This window comes from Macaca thibetana, chromosome 7 (genome assembly GCF_024542745.1).
Source record: "Macaca thibetana thibetana isolate TM-01 chromosome 7, ASM2454274v1, whole genome shotgun sequence".
Classification (NCBI taxonomy): domain Eukaryota; kingdom Metazoa; phylum Chordata; class Mammalia; order Primates; family Cercopithecidae; genus Macaca; species Macaca thibetana.
Window position 1 is genome coordinate 88,928,087 of NC_065584.1, and position 17,007 is coordinate 88,945,093.

The window sequence follows — 17,007 nt, forward strand, 5'->3', positions numbered from 1 at the left end:
ACAGGTGTGTGCCACCACACCCGGCTAATTTTTTATGTTTTTGGTAGAGACGGGGTTTCACCATGTTGGCCAGGCTGGTCTCGAACTCCTGACCCCAGGTGATCTGCCCACCTTGGCCTCCCAAAGTACTGGGATTACAGGCATGAGCCACTGTGCCTGGCCTGAGTTGAGACCTTGATACTCCCTCTGGAGTGTGCTTGGTTGTACAAGGCGAGGCCTGGGGTCCCTTCATTGCTACCTCCTTGCCTCCCTTTGACCCTCATCTTGTGTATTCCCCCTTTCTCTCCCTGGTTCCCTCTTGCCTTGAAAGATGAGTAGAGAAGTTGTTCTCTCCACTGCTAGGACTCCAGTCTCTAAAAATGCGGGTCCCTGTTTTTATCTAGGGGTGCATCTGGCAGATTGCAATTCCTTGTTATGCCCTCTGACAGTCTGGTAGGCAAAGTGGCTTCCTATGTGCCTCCTTCATCTTGCTGTGTCATACTCGCTCCTATCAGCCTCTCCCCTGGATCCAGGCCCTAGGCCCATGTGGGCCCTTCTGGGTCCCTCATGTCTAAAATACGTGACTCGAGCAGCTGCCCAGATACTTGTTGAGGGAAGGAATGAGGGAATGGACAGACGCCTCTGGAGACCTGCAGTGGCTTGAGAAAACAAGGACATGGGTTCCAGACAGAAGAGGAAGGAATGGTTGGAGCTGCCCAGGAGTCAGGGTGGGCGTCACTATTGATAAATGCGCGGACAGTGACTGCACAGAGTCTCGTCACTGTGGGTGGGTCTTCACCAAGTCCCTGTTTATAAGATGCTGTTACGTGTAGTCTTACTGAATCAGCCATGGAGGGGACCATCCATCCTTCCATCCCTGGAATAGGATGATCTGTCTTCTCCTACCCTCCTTTCAAGCAATTACTTCTCATCTGTAAATTAGTGCTGCTGAGGTTTTACTTTGAGTATGCAAGTTCTGTTGAAATCATTTGTTGGCAAATATTCCATAAGCCACAGATGTTAGTGCAAATGGGATGGAGAGAAAAGGCAATGTAGCACCTCCCCTGATAGAGTAGAAACTGGGGCCAGCAAGGGTGCAGAGATGGGCTGGGACCTGGTCCCCTGACTTCTTAGCACACAGCTTGCAGGAAAAGTCCAAAATGCCATTTTAAAAGAGCCGTATGAAAATTGCACAAAGTGTATTTTTAGTTTACAAGCCAAGATACGTTTTGCAACTGGGAAAGGGTGTCCCTCAGTTGTATTTTGGTGAAATCATGACAGCTGCCTCATCAGTAGCTTCTTCATTTTTAATTACCAGCGTGGGGTTGAGTCACAGAAGCAAAATGACAGTGCATGTTTCTCTACGCCTGTTTTTAATTGGTGTTATTGAGTTGGGGCATTGATGCAGCTGGATGAAAGTTTTCTGTATCTTCATGCACTGGGAGCTGCCGATCTCAGCAGGGCAAGCTGTCACGAAGTCAGCATAGGAGCTTGGTCCCTGTGCCACCTGGTCAGCAGGTCTTCGAAGCCATCACTTGGGATAGGCTCCAGGATAAAAGGAAGCTGAGCTTGCATGGTATTTGGCTGACACTCTCACCACCCATGACTGTCAGTCCTGGTCAGGTGACTCTGGCTGTCCCTGAGATCATTGCCACCTCCTTCCTGTGTCCTTGTTCTCTTTAAGGGAAACCACACAATAGAGAGGGGCCAAGGATGGGAAGCGCTGCCTGGAGCTAAGAGCTGTTAATAATCACAGCTGGGCAGCACTGCTATGCTTGGCTATGCCTTGGAGTTGGCTATGCCTTCTCCCTGTCAGGCCTCCAGATGCTGCTGGCACACTGGAGCCATGGTCCCAGCATCCTGAGTGACACAAGAGAGGTAGGAAAGGTGGGGACAGAATGCAGAGTACAGTTTTTTGTTTGTTTGTTTGTTTGTTTGCTATTGTCAAATACACATAATAGAAAATATGTTATCTTATCTGTTTGTAAGTGTATAGTTTGAGGCATTTAGTATGTTCACATTGTTACGCAACCATCACCACTGTCCATCTCCAGAACTTTTTCATTTTCTCAGACTGAAACTCTGTACTTATTTATTTATTCATTCATTCATTCATTCATTCATTCATTTTTTGAGATGGAGTCTCACTCTGTTGCCCAAGCTGGAGTGCAGTGGTATGATCTTGGCTCACTGCAACCCCCGCCTCCCAGGTTCAAGCAATTCTCCTGCCGCAGCCTCCCGAATAGGTGGGATTACAGGCGCACGCCTCCATTCCCGGCTAATTTTTGTATTTTTAGTAGAGGCGGGGTTTCACCATGTTGGCCAGGCTGGTCTCGAACTCCTGACCTCAGGTGATCTGCCCGCCTCGGCCTCCCAAAGTGCTGGAATTACATGCAGAAGCCACCGTGCCCAGCCTGAAACTCTGTACCCTTTACACACCAACTCCCCACTCCTCGCTCCCCCACAGCCGCTGGCATCTGCATTCTGTCTCTATGAATGTGACCATTCCAGGTACCGCAAACAGGGAGAATCATTCAGTATGCGTCTTTAGTGCCTGGCACATTTCACTGAGCATGGTGTCCTCAAGGCTCATCTGTGTTGTAGCACGCACCAGAGTTTCCTCCCTTTTTTAGGCTGAACCATATTCCATTGTGTGTCCATGCCAGGTTTTGTTAATCCACTCAACCAGTCATAGACACCTGGGTCACTCCCACCCCTTGGCTTTTGTGGAAAATGCTACTATGAACACGGATATGCAGCTATCTGTTCAGAACCCTGTTTTCACATCTTTCAGCCACAGGGAGTATATATTTTTAAGTGAAAAATTTGAAGATTAGTTTTTCTAAAATTCCTTTTGATTTCCCTTGGGATAACTGCTCTCAAGTGATGGTGTTTTAGATATTAAAAATTTGAATTTCCAACATTTATTTCATAAAGACAAAATCTTATTTTAAAAAAGCTTGTAGCCTCCTCCAACATGACCTTCCTTGGTTAAGTAGCCGTGAGCTGCAGCCCAGCACTGACCCTTCTTTCTGGGGAGCCCAGGACGGGGACTGGCAGGAGCCAGATGGGCTCCCCCTGACTGCCTTGGGTGCTCAGTGTAGCTTTGTTCTCTGATCCATGATGTAAGCAGACTGCCCAGGTGTGCTGTGCACAGCCATTGGTGCTCAAGGTCGCAGACACAGTCCACTCTTCAGGAGCAGAGCTGCTCTGTGCTGAGAGCAGACGTGGACTTATACCGGAGCCTCTCTCCCCTGGCGAATTCTCTAGATCAGACTTTCTTGAGGATAAGGCACCCCCTACTTCTCGCATATTCAGAAAGAAAAAAGTAAACAGTGGGCCTCCTCAAGTTGGGAAAGGCTGAACCAAATGTCTCCATCCCCACTTTCTAGGACGACAGGCTGCCTGTACCCTGCAGGCGTGTTTTAGGCAGGCTACAGAGTAGTGGTAACATGTACAATGAGTTGCCATTATTAAAAACTCGGGAGAGCGCATGTCAGATCTGAATGCTGGCTTCTCTGGAGGAGTTCAGGAGATCTTGTACTTCTGGGTTCCTGGAGTCTCCACAGACTCACCTCTTCCCTACTGTGGGGTCCCAGGCTGGGCCCTGATGGCATCGGGGGTACCTCACCCAACTAGAGAGACCATACATGGCACAGGGAAGTTAGCGGGCAGCAGGGAGATGTGGCTCAGATCCATTCCTACTAACACACCAGCTGCACAGGGGCAGCCTGCGGGGAGCAGGGGCATATGCTCTGCCTGGAGGTGAAGTATGGGCCCTGGGAACATGGGGCAGGGCCAGGCCTCAAGCAGCCTCCCTACCCCAGAGGTCACCTGCCCTTGAAATACACCTCATTTTCTTTCTGTCTGTTTTACAAAATAATTCCTGGATCCCATGGGCCCTGCTTTGATGGGAGGAAGGAATGGTGCAGCTCTGAGAAGCAGTCTGTCACTGCTTCTCAGCATGAAAGAGCTTTTGTCTTCAGTTTAGACCATACGTTCTTTAAGCTTTATTTGGGAAAGGGGCTAAAAGGTCTGATTACCTTGTTTTATTACAATTAAAAATTTCTTTTACAATTTTTTGAAACTATCACAAACTTACAGAAAAATTGAATGCACAGGGCAAAGCTGGTCTGACCCAGTGCGGAGAAACTAGTGACCCCGGCCCCATCAGCCCCAGTGCTCCAGTTTGTCCTTCGCATAAACAAGGACTGTCTCTGCAGAACTGTGCAGTGCAGCCACAGACACCAGGGAATTACCATTGGTCTCTTACCAATTGCAATGGCCCCTAATGTAGTAACATGTTCCGTCCGTCCCCTGTGGGTAACCAATCTGCCATGTCCTGTCTTCACTTTCCCTGAGCGGACACCCTGGTTATCCAGCGGACACCCTGGTTATCTATCTACATCTAGAGTAGCCTGTTCCCACCCATAGGCCCCATGGGCTCCGATTCCACTTTCCCCAGTGTGGGCTCCCTCCTTACCTTCTGGGTTCCAGCCATGGCTTGTTCCAGGCCACCCCAGATCTTCCTACCCCGCACACACTATGTTCTTCCCCATATGATGGCTTTAGAATGGAATTTTTCAGGAAAAAGAAGAGTTTTACAGTTTATTTTTAAATTAAAACAAAACCAAACAAAAATGAATACTCAAGAGGCATTGGATTTAGGAATCTGGTAAAACAACTAATTCTAGACGGTCATAAAGAAACCTTTGACCAGGAAATGATTTAAAATGGAGATATTCAAAGTAAGGATTGTAGAGTTTTTTCAGGTAGCTCTTTGTAGACATTGAAAATATAGGCTGAGGCCACATGTAGAAATTAAGGGTTCTCATCCGAAGCCAGACCATTTGGTTTGGCGACTTAAGGGAAGAGAAAAATGAAATTTGCTAAGTAAAAATTAATGATTTCTCAGGAATTTTTAGGATGTTGAGCAGCTTAATTGCATAGTTTGGGTGGATATGTGTTGAAGAAAGTAATTTTAGGAGACTGGGAAATTGTGCAATCATCTTAACTTGGGTCAGGATTGTAATTATTGCAATAACAGAATGTTGCTATGTGTATATGTGACTGAAATGGGAAGCAGTTTTTAAAAAATGCTTTAAGAAATAACAACAAAATGTCCATTCTCTCTCTCTCTGGACTTCCTTAATTATAAATGCCAGGTAACCCAGTGCTGGCTAAATATAGGTCCAGTGGTCATCTATATTTATAACGTTTTTTTCAGGCGGAAGTCACTAGAGCAATACGGAATTAATTTAGTGTGTAGGTTTTTATAGAGTCTAATTAGTTGTGTTTTTCTTAAGCGAACCAACTGGGATCAATAACATTATATAACTGAACTCAGACGACCATGACTTTTAGACATAGACTCTTTCCACAAAGCCAAGGCCCTCGGCAGATGCCGGCCCTGAAGACAGACAAGCGGCTCCGGAAGCAGGCACGCTGCAGCTGCAGAGCGGACGGGGCTTGGAACATCTGTTTCCAGCCAAGGGCAGGCTTTGGGAGTGATAAAGTACAGTTTTTTTTTTTGTTTGTTTTTTTTTTTGCAAAGTCAGAAGCCTCATCTACAGTCCATTCATCACTGAGGCCTTGAATTGAGACATTCCGTGGCTGCTTATCAGCTGTTCCTGTGTGGCAGGGTTTGGCTGGGCTGGCCTGGGGAGGTGGGGTGGGGTTTTTGCAGACTTACCAAAGTATGCACTTAGCCAGCCCATCCCCACCAACAATGCAGCCTGCTCAAGGGCTACGAACTGCACCTGTGTCTGCGGTCACGTCCGTTGGAGAGCTGAGTGGGCGGATGGACCTTTGGAACTATTTGATGTCATTTGGGGTAGATTCGGCATGCTTCTCGATGACTTTGCTGCAAATTAAACATACTAGAGTAGATTGGGCTTTCCTCCTCCATGCCTCAGGATCTTCAAAAAACATTAAGTCTTTTCTGGCAGAGTGAAAGCGAGCTTGCAGCACCCACTGAGATCTTGTTTGAAGCCAGCTACACTCGCATTTAAAGAAAAGACATGATGGGGGAGGCCCTTTCTGTAAACCTCAGGCCAGGCCTGTCCTCTCGTGCGGGTTCCTACCCCTCCCTTATGTGACCCTACAAGCCGCTTTTGCTCGTCCACACCTGTGCCCAAGAGTTCTTCTCATGGCTGGTGCATGCCATGAATGAAGGGCACTGGCCAGTTGAAGGGAGTGCCAGTTGAAGGCCTTGCCTGCCTCAAGTCCTCAGACCAGAGAGGCCAGTGGGGGTCTTGCCCAGACCATACAGCCGGCAGGTGGTCTGCCTGGTTCCTTAGCCTCCTCCCAACCTCAGTGCTGTCCTGGGACAGGGACTGAGAGAGAGCTTAAAGACAGGATAGCAGAGCCTGGGCCAGAGGGCACTGGGGGCACGTTCACCCCACCTCTGGACGTGGGGCCTCACTGGACAGCTGGACACAGGTGGGATGGGGGGAGACCTGCTGTGTATCCTCCCAGTGTCATTTGGAGACAGAAGTCTGTTCGTTTCACCAGGCAGATTTCAAGCTCCTCTGTGTTCCAGACACAACCAGGCCCCAAGGATTGACAGACAATGTAGCTCCTGCTCTTGAAGGCTTATGGTGGAGGGAGGGAGGATGAAGGGTGTGATAGCCATGTCTGGGCAGACAGGGCCTGGGGGTCTGGGAGGGCTTCCTGGAGTCAGTGACAGCCGAGGTGATGGTTAAAAGCAGAGTAGGAGTTAGTCTTGTAGGTGTGAGGGGACTTGAGCAAGCACAGGAACATGAAACAGTGAGTGAGGGCAGGGCCTCTTACACTGGACGAAAGAGGACAGTGTGGGCAGGGCCAGGCCTGTGGCTGGAGAGGGGTCCTGGCTGGTCATGTACCCTCTGAGACAAGAAGGAATCAGGGTGGGAATGTCAGTGCAGTGGTACAGGAGAGACTAAGAGGCCAGCAAGGGTCCAAGCAGAGGGATGGGGCTGCCTGCAGTAGGGCTGGTGCGACGCGGGGAGCGGGTTTGGGAGCCATGTAAGAGCCCACTTTGGGAAGGTTTGGTGGTAGCTTTTACCAAGACAAGGAATGCCTCAAGAGGAAAGGTTTGGGGTGCAGGATGGTGAGGGTGCACAGTGTTGTTGATTCTGCTCTAGTGTGGTGGAAGTTATGTGCTGACCTAGGGGTCCTGCCAGGAGCCAGTGGATAAAGATGGTGCGGATCTGGCCCAGCCCCTGGAGGACTCAGCCATTATGGGGCAACGTGCTTAGAACCCACTTGGGCGGGAGAGGCTCCCCAGAGGAGATGATGCTGAGCTGAGCCTGGAAGGACCCGGGATTGGCTGGCAGGAAATGAAGAAACAGCCTTCTGGGCCTGCCTTCTCGGTATCTGATACAGTTCCTGGATACAGCTCAGCTTCTCTCGTGGGGGAGTTTCAGAACCCACCTGCCCAGTGGCTGTTCAGACTTCTGGAACCAGAGCATCCATCTGGAGCCAAGCCCACACCCACATGGGGTTGCTTAGGCTACTCGGGTGAATCTGACATGTACCAAGGTGGTGAGCCAGAGATCTGGGGTTCTGAGTTAGGGCAACCTGGCAGTGGCCCCAGGATGCTCACTTGGATGTGAGAACTGTGGGAAAACCAAGGACTCACCTGGTATGTTTCACAGTCATTTGTTTATGAACCTTACATAAACTCACACACCTGGATATGTATATACACATGTATATACACAAACACACACACAAACACACCCCTGAATACATATGCAGTTGGCTCTCTTTATTCATGGGTTCCACATCTATACATTCAACCAACCTCAGGTCAAAAACATGAAAAAAAATGTATGGTGGATGTATAAACTATTTTCTTGTCATTTTTCCCTAAGCAATATAGTATAACAACTATTTCCATAGCATTTACATTGTATTAGGTATTATAAGTAGACTAAAGATGATTTAAAGTATTGGAGAATGTGTGTAGGTTGTATGCAAATATGATGCCATTTTATATCAGAGACTTGAGCGTCTGTCAATTTTTGGTATCTGCAGGGTGGCCTGGAACCAGTCCCTCACTGATGCCGAGGCATGACTGTATACATATATATACATCTGTATACAAACACTTGCACATCCATATACATACGCGCACACACACACATCTGCATATGTGTACACGTGTGTACAACACTCACACGTTCTATACATCCACACATGCACACATACTCATTTACGGACATAATGGAATAATGTGTACATGAAACGTAATATAGATCTCCCATGACTTCCTTATTGAAATGAAGGAAAGTGCACACATGCTGAGGGTACTGGTTCTCTGGGAAAGAACCTGCTGCAAAGGACAAGGACCAAGGTGCCTGAAGTCCCCCATGGCAACTAACAGTCTTAACTGTGCCAAGAGGCAGAAGGTTCAACAGTGAAGAATCCTGACTATTCATTGACTAAATGAATCTTGAACAATTTCACTGCTCTGTGCCTCAGTTTCCCCATATGTAAGATGAGGACAGTCATAACATCTACCCCTTACAGTTGTTATGAAAATCAAACTTATTCATTCATCTGCACTCCAAGCTTGCTGCCTGAAGTGGGGCGTGTGTCCGGCAAGCATCAGCTGCTCTTGTAATGAGCCGGAAGCACTCAGCAACAGTGAGGAACCCTGGCTGGGGGACCGGTGAAGGAGGGGGGGATTGCTGTTCCCTACTAACTCTGTACCCTTTTGTACCTTCCATATTTTGTGTCATGTACACATATTACCTATGTTTTTTTAAATGTCAGATCATCTTGTTAAAGAGGATTACACTACATTAAACTCTCTTCACTGTGAGTTCTTTGATCTCATTTCTCCCATTGTTCTGGTCAAGAACATTTAGCAAGGTTTGTAATGATGTTTTAACGATGTTACCAGTTTTATCAAGTAATGCATGTAATCACCCATCAATGTTGAGTAAAGAAACATGAGCATCCTGTATTCAGCAAATTGTTTATTTTCTTGAATGGTGCACGAGACGGGCTCTAATTAATTCATTGTGAATATATCATGGGCACGAAAGAGAACAAGAACATATTTAAATTTCATGTTATGACATTAAAAAAACAATGCCTTGCAGACTAGCAGTCAGATTCATTGATGAAGAGCAGGTGGAGGTCAGGGGAGGACACGGGGCTGAGCAGGACTGGGAAGTAGCCTGGGATGGTGGAGGCAGCGCCTCTCGTCTATAATCAAGGGAAGGAGGAGGCTGCCATGACCCTCCAATAGTGACAATCTGTGGAAGCCACCACTCCTGATTATAAAGGCAGCTGCTCAGGCACTGGCTGGAGAAGTGGTGCATAGTCAATTAGCTGTGAGCACAGGAGCAGAGCCAGCGCCTGGTGTGGACAGTGTCCGAGGCCACAGCCAAGCAGCAGCCACCCAGGATGTCCAGGCTGCTGAGCAGGGAGGAACACCTGCCATCAGGGCAAATGCCAGATAAAAAAAGAACCTCACTTTCCCTGGAAGATTATTTGGAATTTTGTCTTTAGGCTGCCCCCTTCCTGAGTCCAGCCCTGTCCATTTGACCCTGAAGAGGTCCTGAAAGTGTGGCAATCATTTTAAACCCTACTTGTGTATCTATATGTCATTTAGTATCACATTTTGTCACCTGCTTGTCTGTGAGCAGAATGGGGAGGCTGCTGGTTTAGGAACTGGGAGCCCCACAGTGTGACATAGTCTTAACCTCCCTGGGCCTCAGTCTACTCATCTGTGAAATGAGGACATCTCTGTGGGTCCTTCTCACACCCTAATCTGTGAGTCAGGGCCAGAGGGCAGCCAGGTGTCCTTCATGTTGAACCAGGCCAGTGGCCACATCCCCGCAGGTGACCCTGTGTGAGCCTGGGGGCCTCACAGCCTCGAATCCTGTCCCCCTTCCCCATGAAGGCACCCAGAGTTGTGAAGGAACAGCCTCCCTCATTGGGGAGGGGCAGGACCTCCTCATACCTGGGGTGGACCCTGCTGTGGTAGGTCAGGTGAGAAGCCTAGAAGGGCTTAGGTGGGTGGGGAGGAGGAGAGACAGCGATGGCTGTATCATAAATGCAGCATCATCCTGGCTGAGGAGACTTTCAATGGGCCTGTGTTCCTGGGCAGCTGCGCCTGCCTCCTGCTGTGTCACCCTTGGTTCTTTCACTGGTTTTGCCCATGATGAAAACCTCACACTCCTGACCTGATGCCTAATGTTTCGAGGGGAGAGCAGAGGGCAGGATCACATGAGTCAGACAGAAGGATGGGGCCTCTTGGAGCATCTGACAGGAGGTTTATGGAAAAAGCACGGCTCAGAGACTCAATGAGATGCTGAAGATTTAGGCTTGCAGCCACACCTGTTTATCAGCAGAGTCACTCAGTGTATGGACCGCCACTTCCCAACCTAGAGAACCCATGCTTGACATCAGAGACTTTGGTGAACTCCCCAGATACTCTCAGCAGCAAATGCTGTACATCACAGGCTGGCAACCTTTTCTTTTTCAAAGTTCACATATGAACTATTTTATCCTCGTGGGCTCTAGGATCTCTGTTGCAACTACTCAACTCTGCTATTGTAGTAGGAAGGCAGCCATGAACAGCAGGGAAAGGGTGGGTGTGGCTATGTTCCAAGAAAATTTATCAAAAAACAGTAGGTGGATATATACCCAAAAGAATTGAAAGCAGGGACATGAACAGATATTTGTACACAGCAGCATTATTCACAGTAGCCAAGAAGTGGGAGTAATCCAAATGTCCATCAATAGATGAATGAATAAACAAAATGTGAGGTATGCAGATAATGGAAGATTAGTCAGCCTTAAAAAGGAAGGAAATTCTGACACATGGTACAACACTGATGAAACTTGAGGACATTATGCTGAATGACATAAGCCAGTCACAAAGGACAAATGTTGTATGATTCCAGCTTCTTCTGCAGCTGGCTTTGCAAGAGCAGCCTTGGCTGGTGTCCCCTTCTCCCCTGCAGTGGGAGCATCCCTCCCCATCCCCCCAGCTCTCATGCTAGGCAGGATATAAGTGTCCAAACAAATGGAGTTCTGGCCACTGCTGCCTCCAGAGGTGGTTGGCCTGGTCAGCTTTCTGGGGACTGTCTGTGCCTTTCCTGGATCGTTCATGGAGAACAGTTCACATCAGCCCAGACCCTGGGGCCTTTGCAAAGGATGGTCATGGCTGCCCCGGGGCAGGGGCTGGATGGCTTTGGGACTGGCCTTTGAGGGGAAAGGTGGCTGCCCCAAGCCTGGCTTAGCCGTTCAAAGGCCAGGTGCTGCCCTGAATGGCTTCCAGGGCTACCCTGACATGGGCCTGCTAAGAGTCAACAGTTCTGTAATTAGTCTGCTTCTTTGCCAGCAAGTTTTATTCAACTCTTAGTTTCTCCATGTCCCTGACGGAATTGACTTGAATGCCCAGAGTTAAAAGACCAAAAGTTATGTAATATCTCCCAGGGTTGGTGGCAGCTTATAAGCAAACATGTTGATTAAACACTGCTGCAAGTTGAGATTGCCTCTGTTGCTAAATAACAGCTCTAGTGGGTGAGGAGCAGCCTTTTGACACATGTGGCAATTAACTTTGTTGAAGAAGTGAGCAAGGTGACTTATATGTAGGAAGAAAAATAAAAGTGCTTGTGAGAAAAATAGGGCAGAAATAATGAGGTTTATGATGGCAGAAAAACGTGAGAATCAGAATTGCAGGAAACAGTGTATCGAGCACTTACTACCTACCTGTTGGGTCTCAGCTAGCTCTTTCACACATACCTATCTCATTCAAATTTTGGAGCAACCCTTCAGGGTGGTGGTGGTTAGTCTCATAAGGAAACAGAGAGGGTAAGCCCAGGTCACCCAGAGGGAAGGGGTCAAATTAGATGCAGACCTGGATTTGGCTAAAATCTAAAGCATCCCAGACCCAGAGAGGGGAGTGGAGGAGCCAGAGAGAGAGCTCCCAGGACCACCAGCATTTGTTGAATGCCCACTAGGTTCTAGGCACTAAACTAGGCTCTATATAGGTGATTCTTATTTATTCCTCATGACTATCTTAGTATTTGATATTCTATGGTTGTAAGCAACAGAAACACACTGGAGCAAGCTGAAGTAGAAAAGGGAGTTCTTTATTTCAGAACAAAGTGGTGTCTCCTAAACCCAAGAACAGGAGACACCCAGGCTACCAGGATTGCTGGAAAGGAGAACTGAAGGGTAGTAAAGGGGCTCGGAGGCTTTCTCTTGCACTCCTGCCTTATCTTCTTGTGCAAAGATGTGAAAATGGCCACTCACAGTATCCAAGTCCCTCCAGGTCTCCCCCTGGGCCAGTCAACTCTGTTGAGGTCAGACCATAGCAGACTAAATGGCTATGTATGAGGTGGGAGCAGCCAAGGAGTTGTGAGTTGGGTAGACTTTAGTCCTACTTAACTTTTAAAGGTAAGTACCTTTATCCCCATTTTACACATAAGGAATTGAGATTCCCGTGAGTCAAATATCCTTGCCCAAGGTCACGTGGCTAATCTTGGTGGATAGGTAGGGAGGGTTTGGACCAAATTGTTCTGACTCAAAACCCATGTTTGTAATCATCATATAGAACTGCCGTAGAGGACCATTAGTCTTAAATTTACCCTTTAATCAAGCTGGAAAAGAAACTAGGATGGTTTAGCCTGGGAAGATCAACTTGAGAGTCTATATGATATTCAGTTCATCTTGATTTTAAAATCATTTTTGGAGGATGGTGATCAACTAGCACCTCTCTACAGCCAAGAAGCAGGCTTCCGATAATAATGTCCCCATGCTCAAGCCTGGTCAGACGTGAGGGTGAGCTGGTGCTACAGTGAGGGCCAGCCCTTCTTGAAGGTCAGGGGCTGGGCCACAGGGCTGCTGTTGGTTCCATCCTGTCCTCAAGCTGAAATCTGTCCTGACAAACTGCCCCTGGCAGAAAATTGGGACACCTCAGGGGTTTAGATGTTCTCGTCTGACCCTTTCACAATCCCCAAGCAGATGGATCCACGTGTTTTCTTTGGCTGTCCCATTGCACTTGAGAGTGAGTGTTCATTCTTCGATATTTCAGTTTACCCATGGGGTGGAGAGGATGGAATTTGTTTATAAATGAATGTTTTTGTGTAGACCTGACTTGACACCAACTTAGCTACTTCAGGGATGCTTGGCTCTAAACGAACATTCATTTCTGTCTGAAACACTTGGCCACGATAATCCAAACTTTAAATGATATTAATTTACCGTGAGATGTGGTGGAGTATGTGCTCTATGGGAAATATGACTTAGTGTTGTTTATCTAAAAATGAGTGTCTAAATCCACCTTCATGTTTATAAACACTGCATACATGCCAGAGATATGAGGAGCAGTGCGGTGGAGGGTATGTTTCCCCTGGGAGAATGAGCCCTTCAGACAAGGGGGAGATTCTTGTGGGGTGGAAGATTTTGGAAGCTGTTCGTGAGACTATTAATTGATGGTATTCTGCTTCTTGTCTTGCAGATTGGAAACCTGGAAGATTACTACCATTTTTATCACAGCAAAACCTTTAAAAGATCGACCTTGAGTAGCAGAGGCCCTCACACCTTCCTCAGAATGGACCCCCAGGTACAGATGGTCAGAATGCTTTCCTAAGGGCTGGAGGGTTTGGGTCTACGGTCCTAAAAATGGCAGAGTCTGGATTTTAATGTGATTCTGGATAGACATGAGTTTTCCACATTCACTTTAACTACAACAAGACAGGTGTAGCTACATATCAGACCATCTGAACTCAATCATGTGAGTGAAGATCTCTCAGCATTCTAAAATCAACAAAATACAATAATTACAGGAGATACATATATGAATCTTACCCATAAAACAAAAACTCTAAGCAATTCAAGCAAGTATTTTAATAATGAAATTAGAGATCAGGCAGGTGGATGTATTTGTGGTTGCCATAACATGGATGTTAATGGTTACTATGAATTTGAAAACCGACTTTTTTTCCTCAAAGATTCACATGATCTTCAGGATTAAAACAAGTGTGATTTGAAAAGAAGCTAACATTTTAAATTGTAATATAATCCATATTTATTGGGTGGTTAATTATATTTCCTTTCTGCATAGACTTGAAATTAAGGTTTGACAAATACCAATCAACAGATATTTATCAAGATTAAAAATTTAAGATGGCCAAGTGAGCCTCTGATGCATTCAATTATTCGGTATTTTTGGAATACCTGCCACGTGGCTGGCTCTGTCCACACCAGGGCCCGTGGAGCTGGCGGCGGGGCTGACAGAAAACAAAGCAGGAAATAGAAAGATATGTGATATGTCACAGGGCGATGAGTGCTGAGAAGGAAAATGAAGTTCACCTGAGAAGCAGTAGCAGCCCCAACAAGGAACGGAGGTCATTGGTAAATCATAGTTTTAGGTCACAGAAATCATCTTCTCTTAAAAGTTAATTTATGTGCTAGATGTTTGTTTGGGCTTCCTAACCGGTGCACAATACTATTTCAGCTATTTCCAGAAAACACTTACAGTAAAGTTTTTATGGAAAAATGGGTTCTTGGTGTTGCCCCAACCCACCTACTTCAATGACAATCAGGGCTCTTTTTATATTGACTGAGCAGGGATTGGTTGGAGAGATGTGCTATCTCTGGGCTCTGTGCCTGAATTATCCTTCTCTGGGGCATCGAGTGGTGAGGGTTTTGATTGGTCCTCATGGAGGAAGTGGTCCTCATGGAGCTCACCCATGGATCTGGGCTGTGAAAAGGCAGACTTGTCTTGAATATATTTCTGGATTGGTTTTATTGGTGGATGGATGGATGAATGGATGGATAGATAGATACGGATAAGTCAAATGAGATAGATATAAAACATTGTGCTAATTCCATTATTCCTTCATAGCAAGGGAAGGAGTTAACTGTTTACTAAGGGATGACTGTGTGCTTGGGCACTTTACATGCACCATCTCACCCCATCACATGGGGGTGAGATTATGTCTACTTGTGCTTACACCATGGAACATGAAGGAATGTTTTTCAAAGGGGCCAGTATATTTAATCCTCTAGGAAAAAAGCCAGATTGTAGTTGTTCGTTCCCAAAGAGTGAGGCACTTAGGGAAGTGTGGATCAGTAGAAAACTGAGCAGCGGGGGGCCTCTGTACAGGGTGCAAAGGCTGATCCTGGAGGAAGCGTGAGTTCTGTGAGGCTGAGAGACTGTCATCTGTCATCTTGGAGGAAATTCTAAGCTAGAAAAGAGGTCGATGCAGCACCCCTCCACACTTTCACTTTAAGCAAGCGCTTGATCTGCCTTGTGAAGAAACATCCTCATTCTTCAACTGAAGTCTTTTGAGTTGTTGAATTGCTACCACGCGGATAGTTACATCGAAAGCAAGCTGTTTGCATGCAGGAAGCCCCTCTCATAGGCATGCTCTGAGAAGAGACGGGGACCGTGGATTTCTTAGTCTTCTTTCCATGAGGCCTTCCAAGAATTAATAAAGCAGATTCTTAATTGCTAGAACTAAGGCAGAGTCGAAATAGGAGACTTAATCTGTGTTTTGACTACATCCTCTGTTGTTGGTGACTGTTTTAAAACTTTTAAAGGTACCCAGGTTGACTGCTCATCCCTTCCTTCCAAAAATATGAATGGTGCACCTGCTGAGTGCCGGACCCTGTGCCTGAGTGATGCAGAGCTTCCCAGCAGGTCTCTGTGCTGCTGAGTCCTCAGTGAAGATGGGAGTGGAAGACCCGTGCATAAGCAAGGCAGGCTGAGGCAGCAGAGACAGACTCTGTGGAGGGCTTGAGGGCTACCATATCCTGGACCTGCCTCCTCTCTGCAGCACCTGAGCTGCTTGATTGACCCATTTGAGGTGTGTTAAAAGTCCTATATTCAGTTTGGGTCCGAGGGTAAAGCATTCCCAGGCATTAGTTGTCTCCTTGAAGCCAGCAGAAGGAAGGATAGAGACTTCCTAGGCAAAGGCTACCATAGCAGTTAAATTTTTTCAAGTAAAAATCTCCTTTTCACAGAGCTTCTTAATAAGCTGCTGGCAAGGCTGCTATCAATGCATCCTGCCAGTAAAGAAGAAAGGAGAAAGGAAGAAAGGTAAACAGCCTGGGCATCCCAGGCCTTCCTGGAACTTTCATAGGATTGGCTGATTGTTTCTCACAGTTCTAATTAAATGGTTAGCCCCGGGGAAAGCACACAGACATCTGAACGAATTATGAATTCAGAATCGCCACTGAAACACCTCTGTTTAAATTTGTCTGGCTTTAATGCAAACCAAATCAATTAGCTGTCAGTCTGACTAATATTTACTCTACCCAGTCATTACAATTAAATATTTGGTGAAATTAGCTGTTTTATATAAGTATTTAGTGTTATCTTTTATTGCAGCGCATCGGAACATTTTCCTACATTGGCAAAGCATTGTTGTGATACCTTCACATCTGGAGAGCTGTGTAATTAATATTATTAACAAAAGGAAAGATGATTTAATATTATTCAGAAACTTCGGAATGCAAGGCCGCCATTGTGTTCAAATGACCAAACTGGAAATGAATGTTATGGGGCTTAGGATAAAGTTCAATCAAAGGCAGACGGTATTTTATTTTAATTAGCTCCAGTCCCTATTGTATAAAAGTGCTTTGATAAGTGATGGAATTTACAATCCACCCCATGTCACATAAAAGCAGATAGAATGTACATTTGTGAAAGCAAAACAAAACTCAAGGGGGGGTCAACAGCAGGACTTTGTTAAGCACGTGTGTGTGCATGCACACTTATTAGGCATCTTCTTTGCACTGATCCTGTACCAGAATGGTACAGTCATTTTCCTTGCATTCTTAATTACCTTTACTTGATGTTTTTCTTGCCATCTTTGAAAAGGGCCATTTTGCTCAGATGGCTTTGTTACTCAGCCCTAGCCTTGGAGGAACAGCCCCTGTGTTCTCAGTGTGCAGTTATCGGTCGCTGGGTTTTTCCAAGGCTTGTCATTTAAGCAAACTGAAAGCATTTGTTTTTAACTTGTTCTTTTGCCAAAAGTCTGGAGAAGGGTGGATATTACAGAAGCGTCGACC

General features: G+C 46.5%; 1 protein-coding gene across 3 annotated transcripts in view; it reads left to right on the top strand.

The window, feature by feature from the left end:
* The window catches only part of PCSK6 (proprotein convertase subtilisin/kexin type 6), a 187,555-nt gene that overhangs the window by 33,757 nt on the left and 136,791 nt on the right, over positions 1 to 17,007 (top strand). For all 3 annotated transcript variants that reach the window (XM_050799221.1, XM_050799222.1, XM_050799223.1), the window contains exon 2: positions 13,448 to 13,552. In XM_050799221.1, the coding sequence (XP_050655178.1) occupies positions 13,448 to 13,552 (105 nt within the window). The remainder of the gene's footprint in view (positions 1 to 13,447; positions 13,553 to 17,007) is intronic.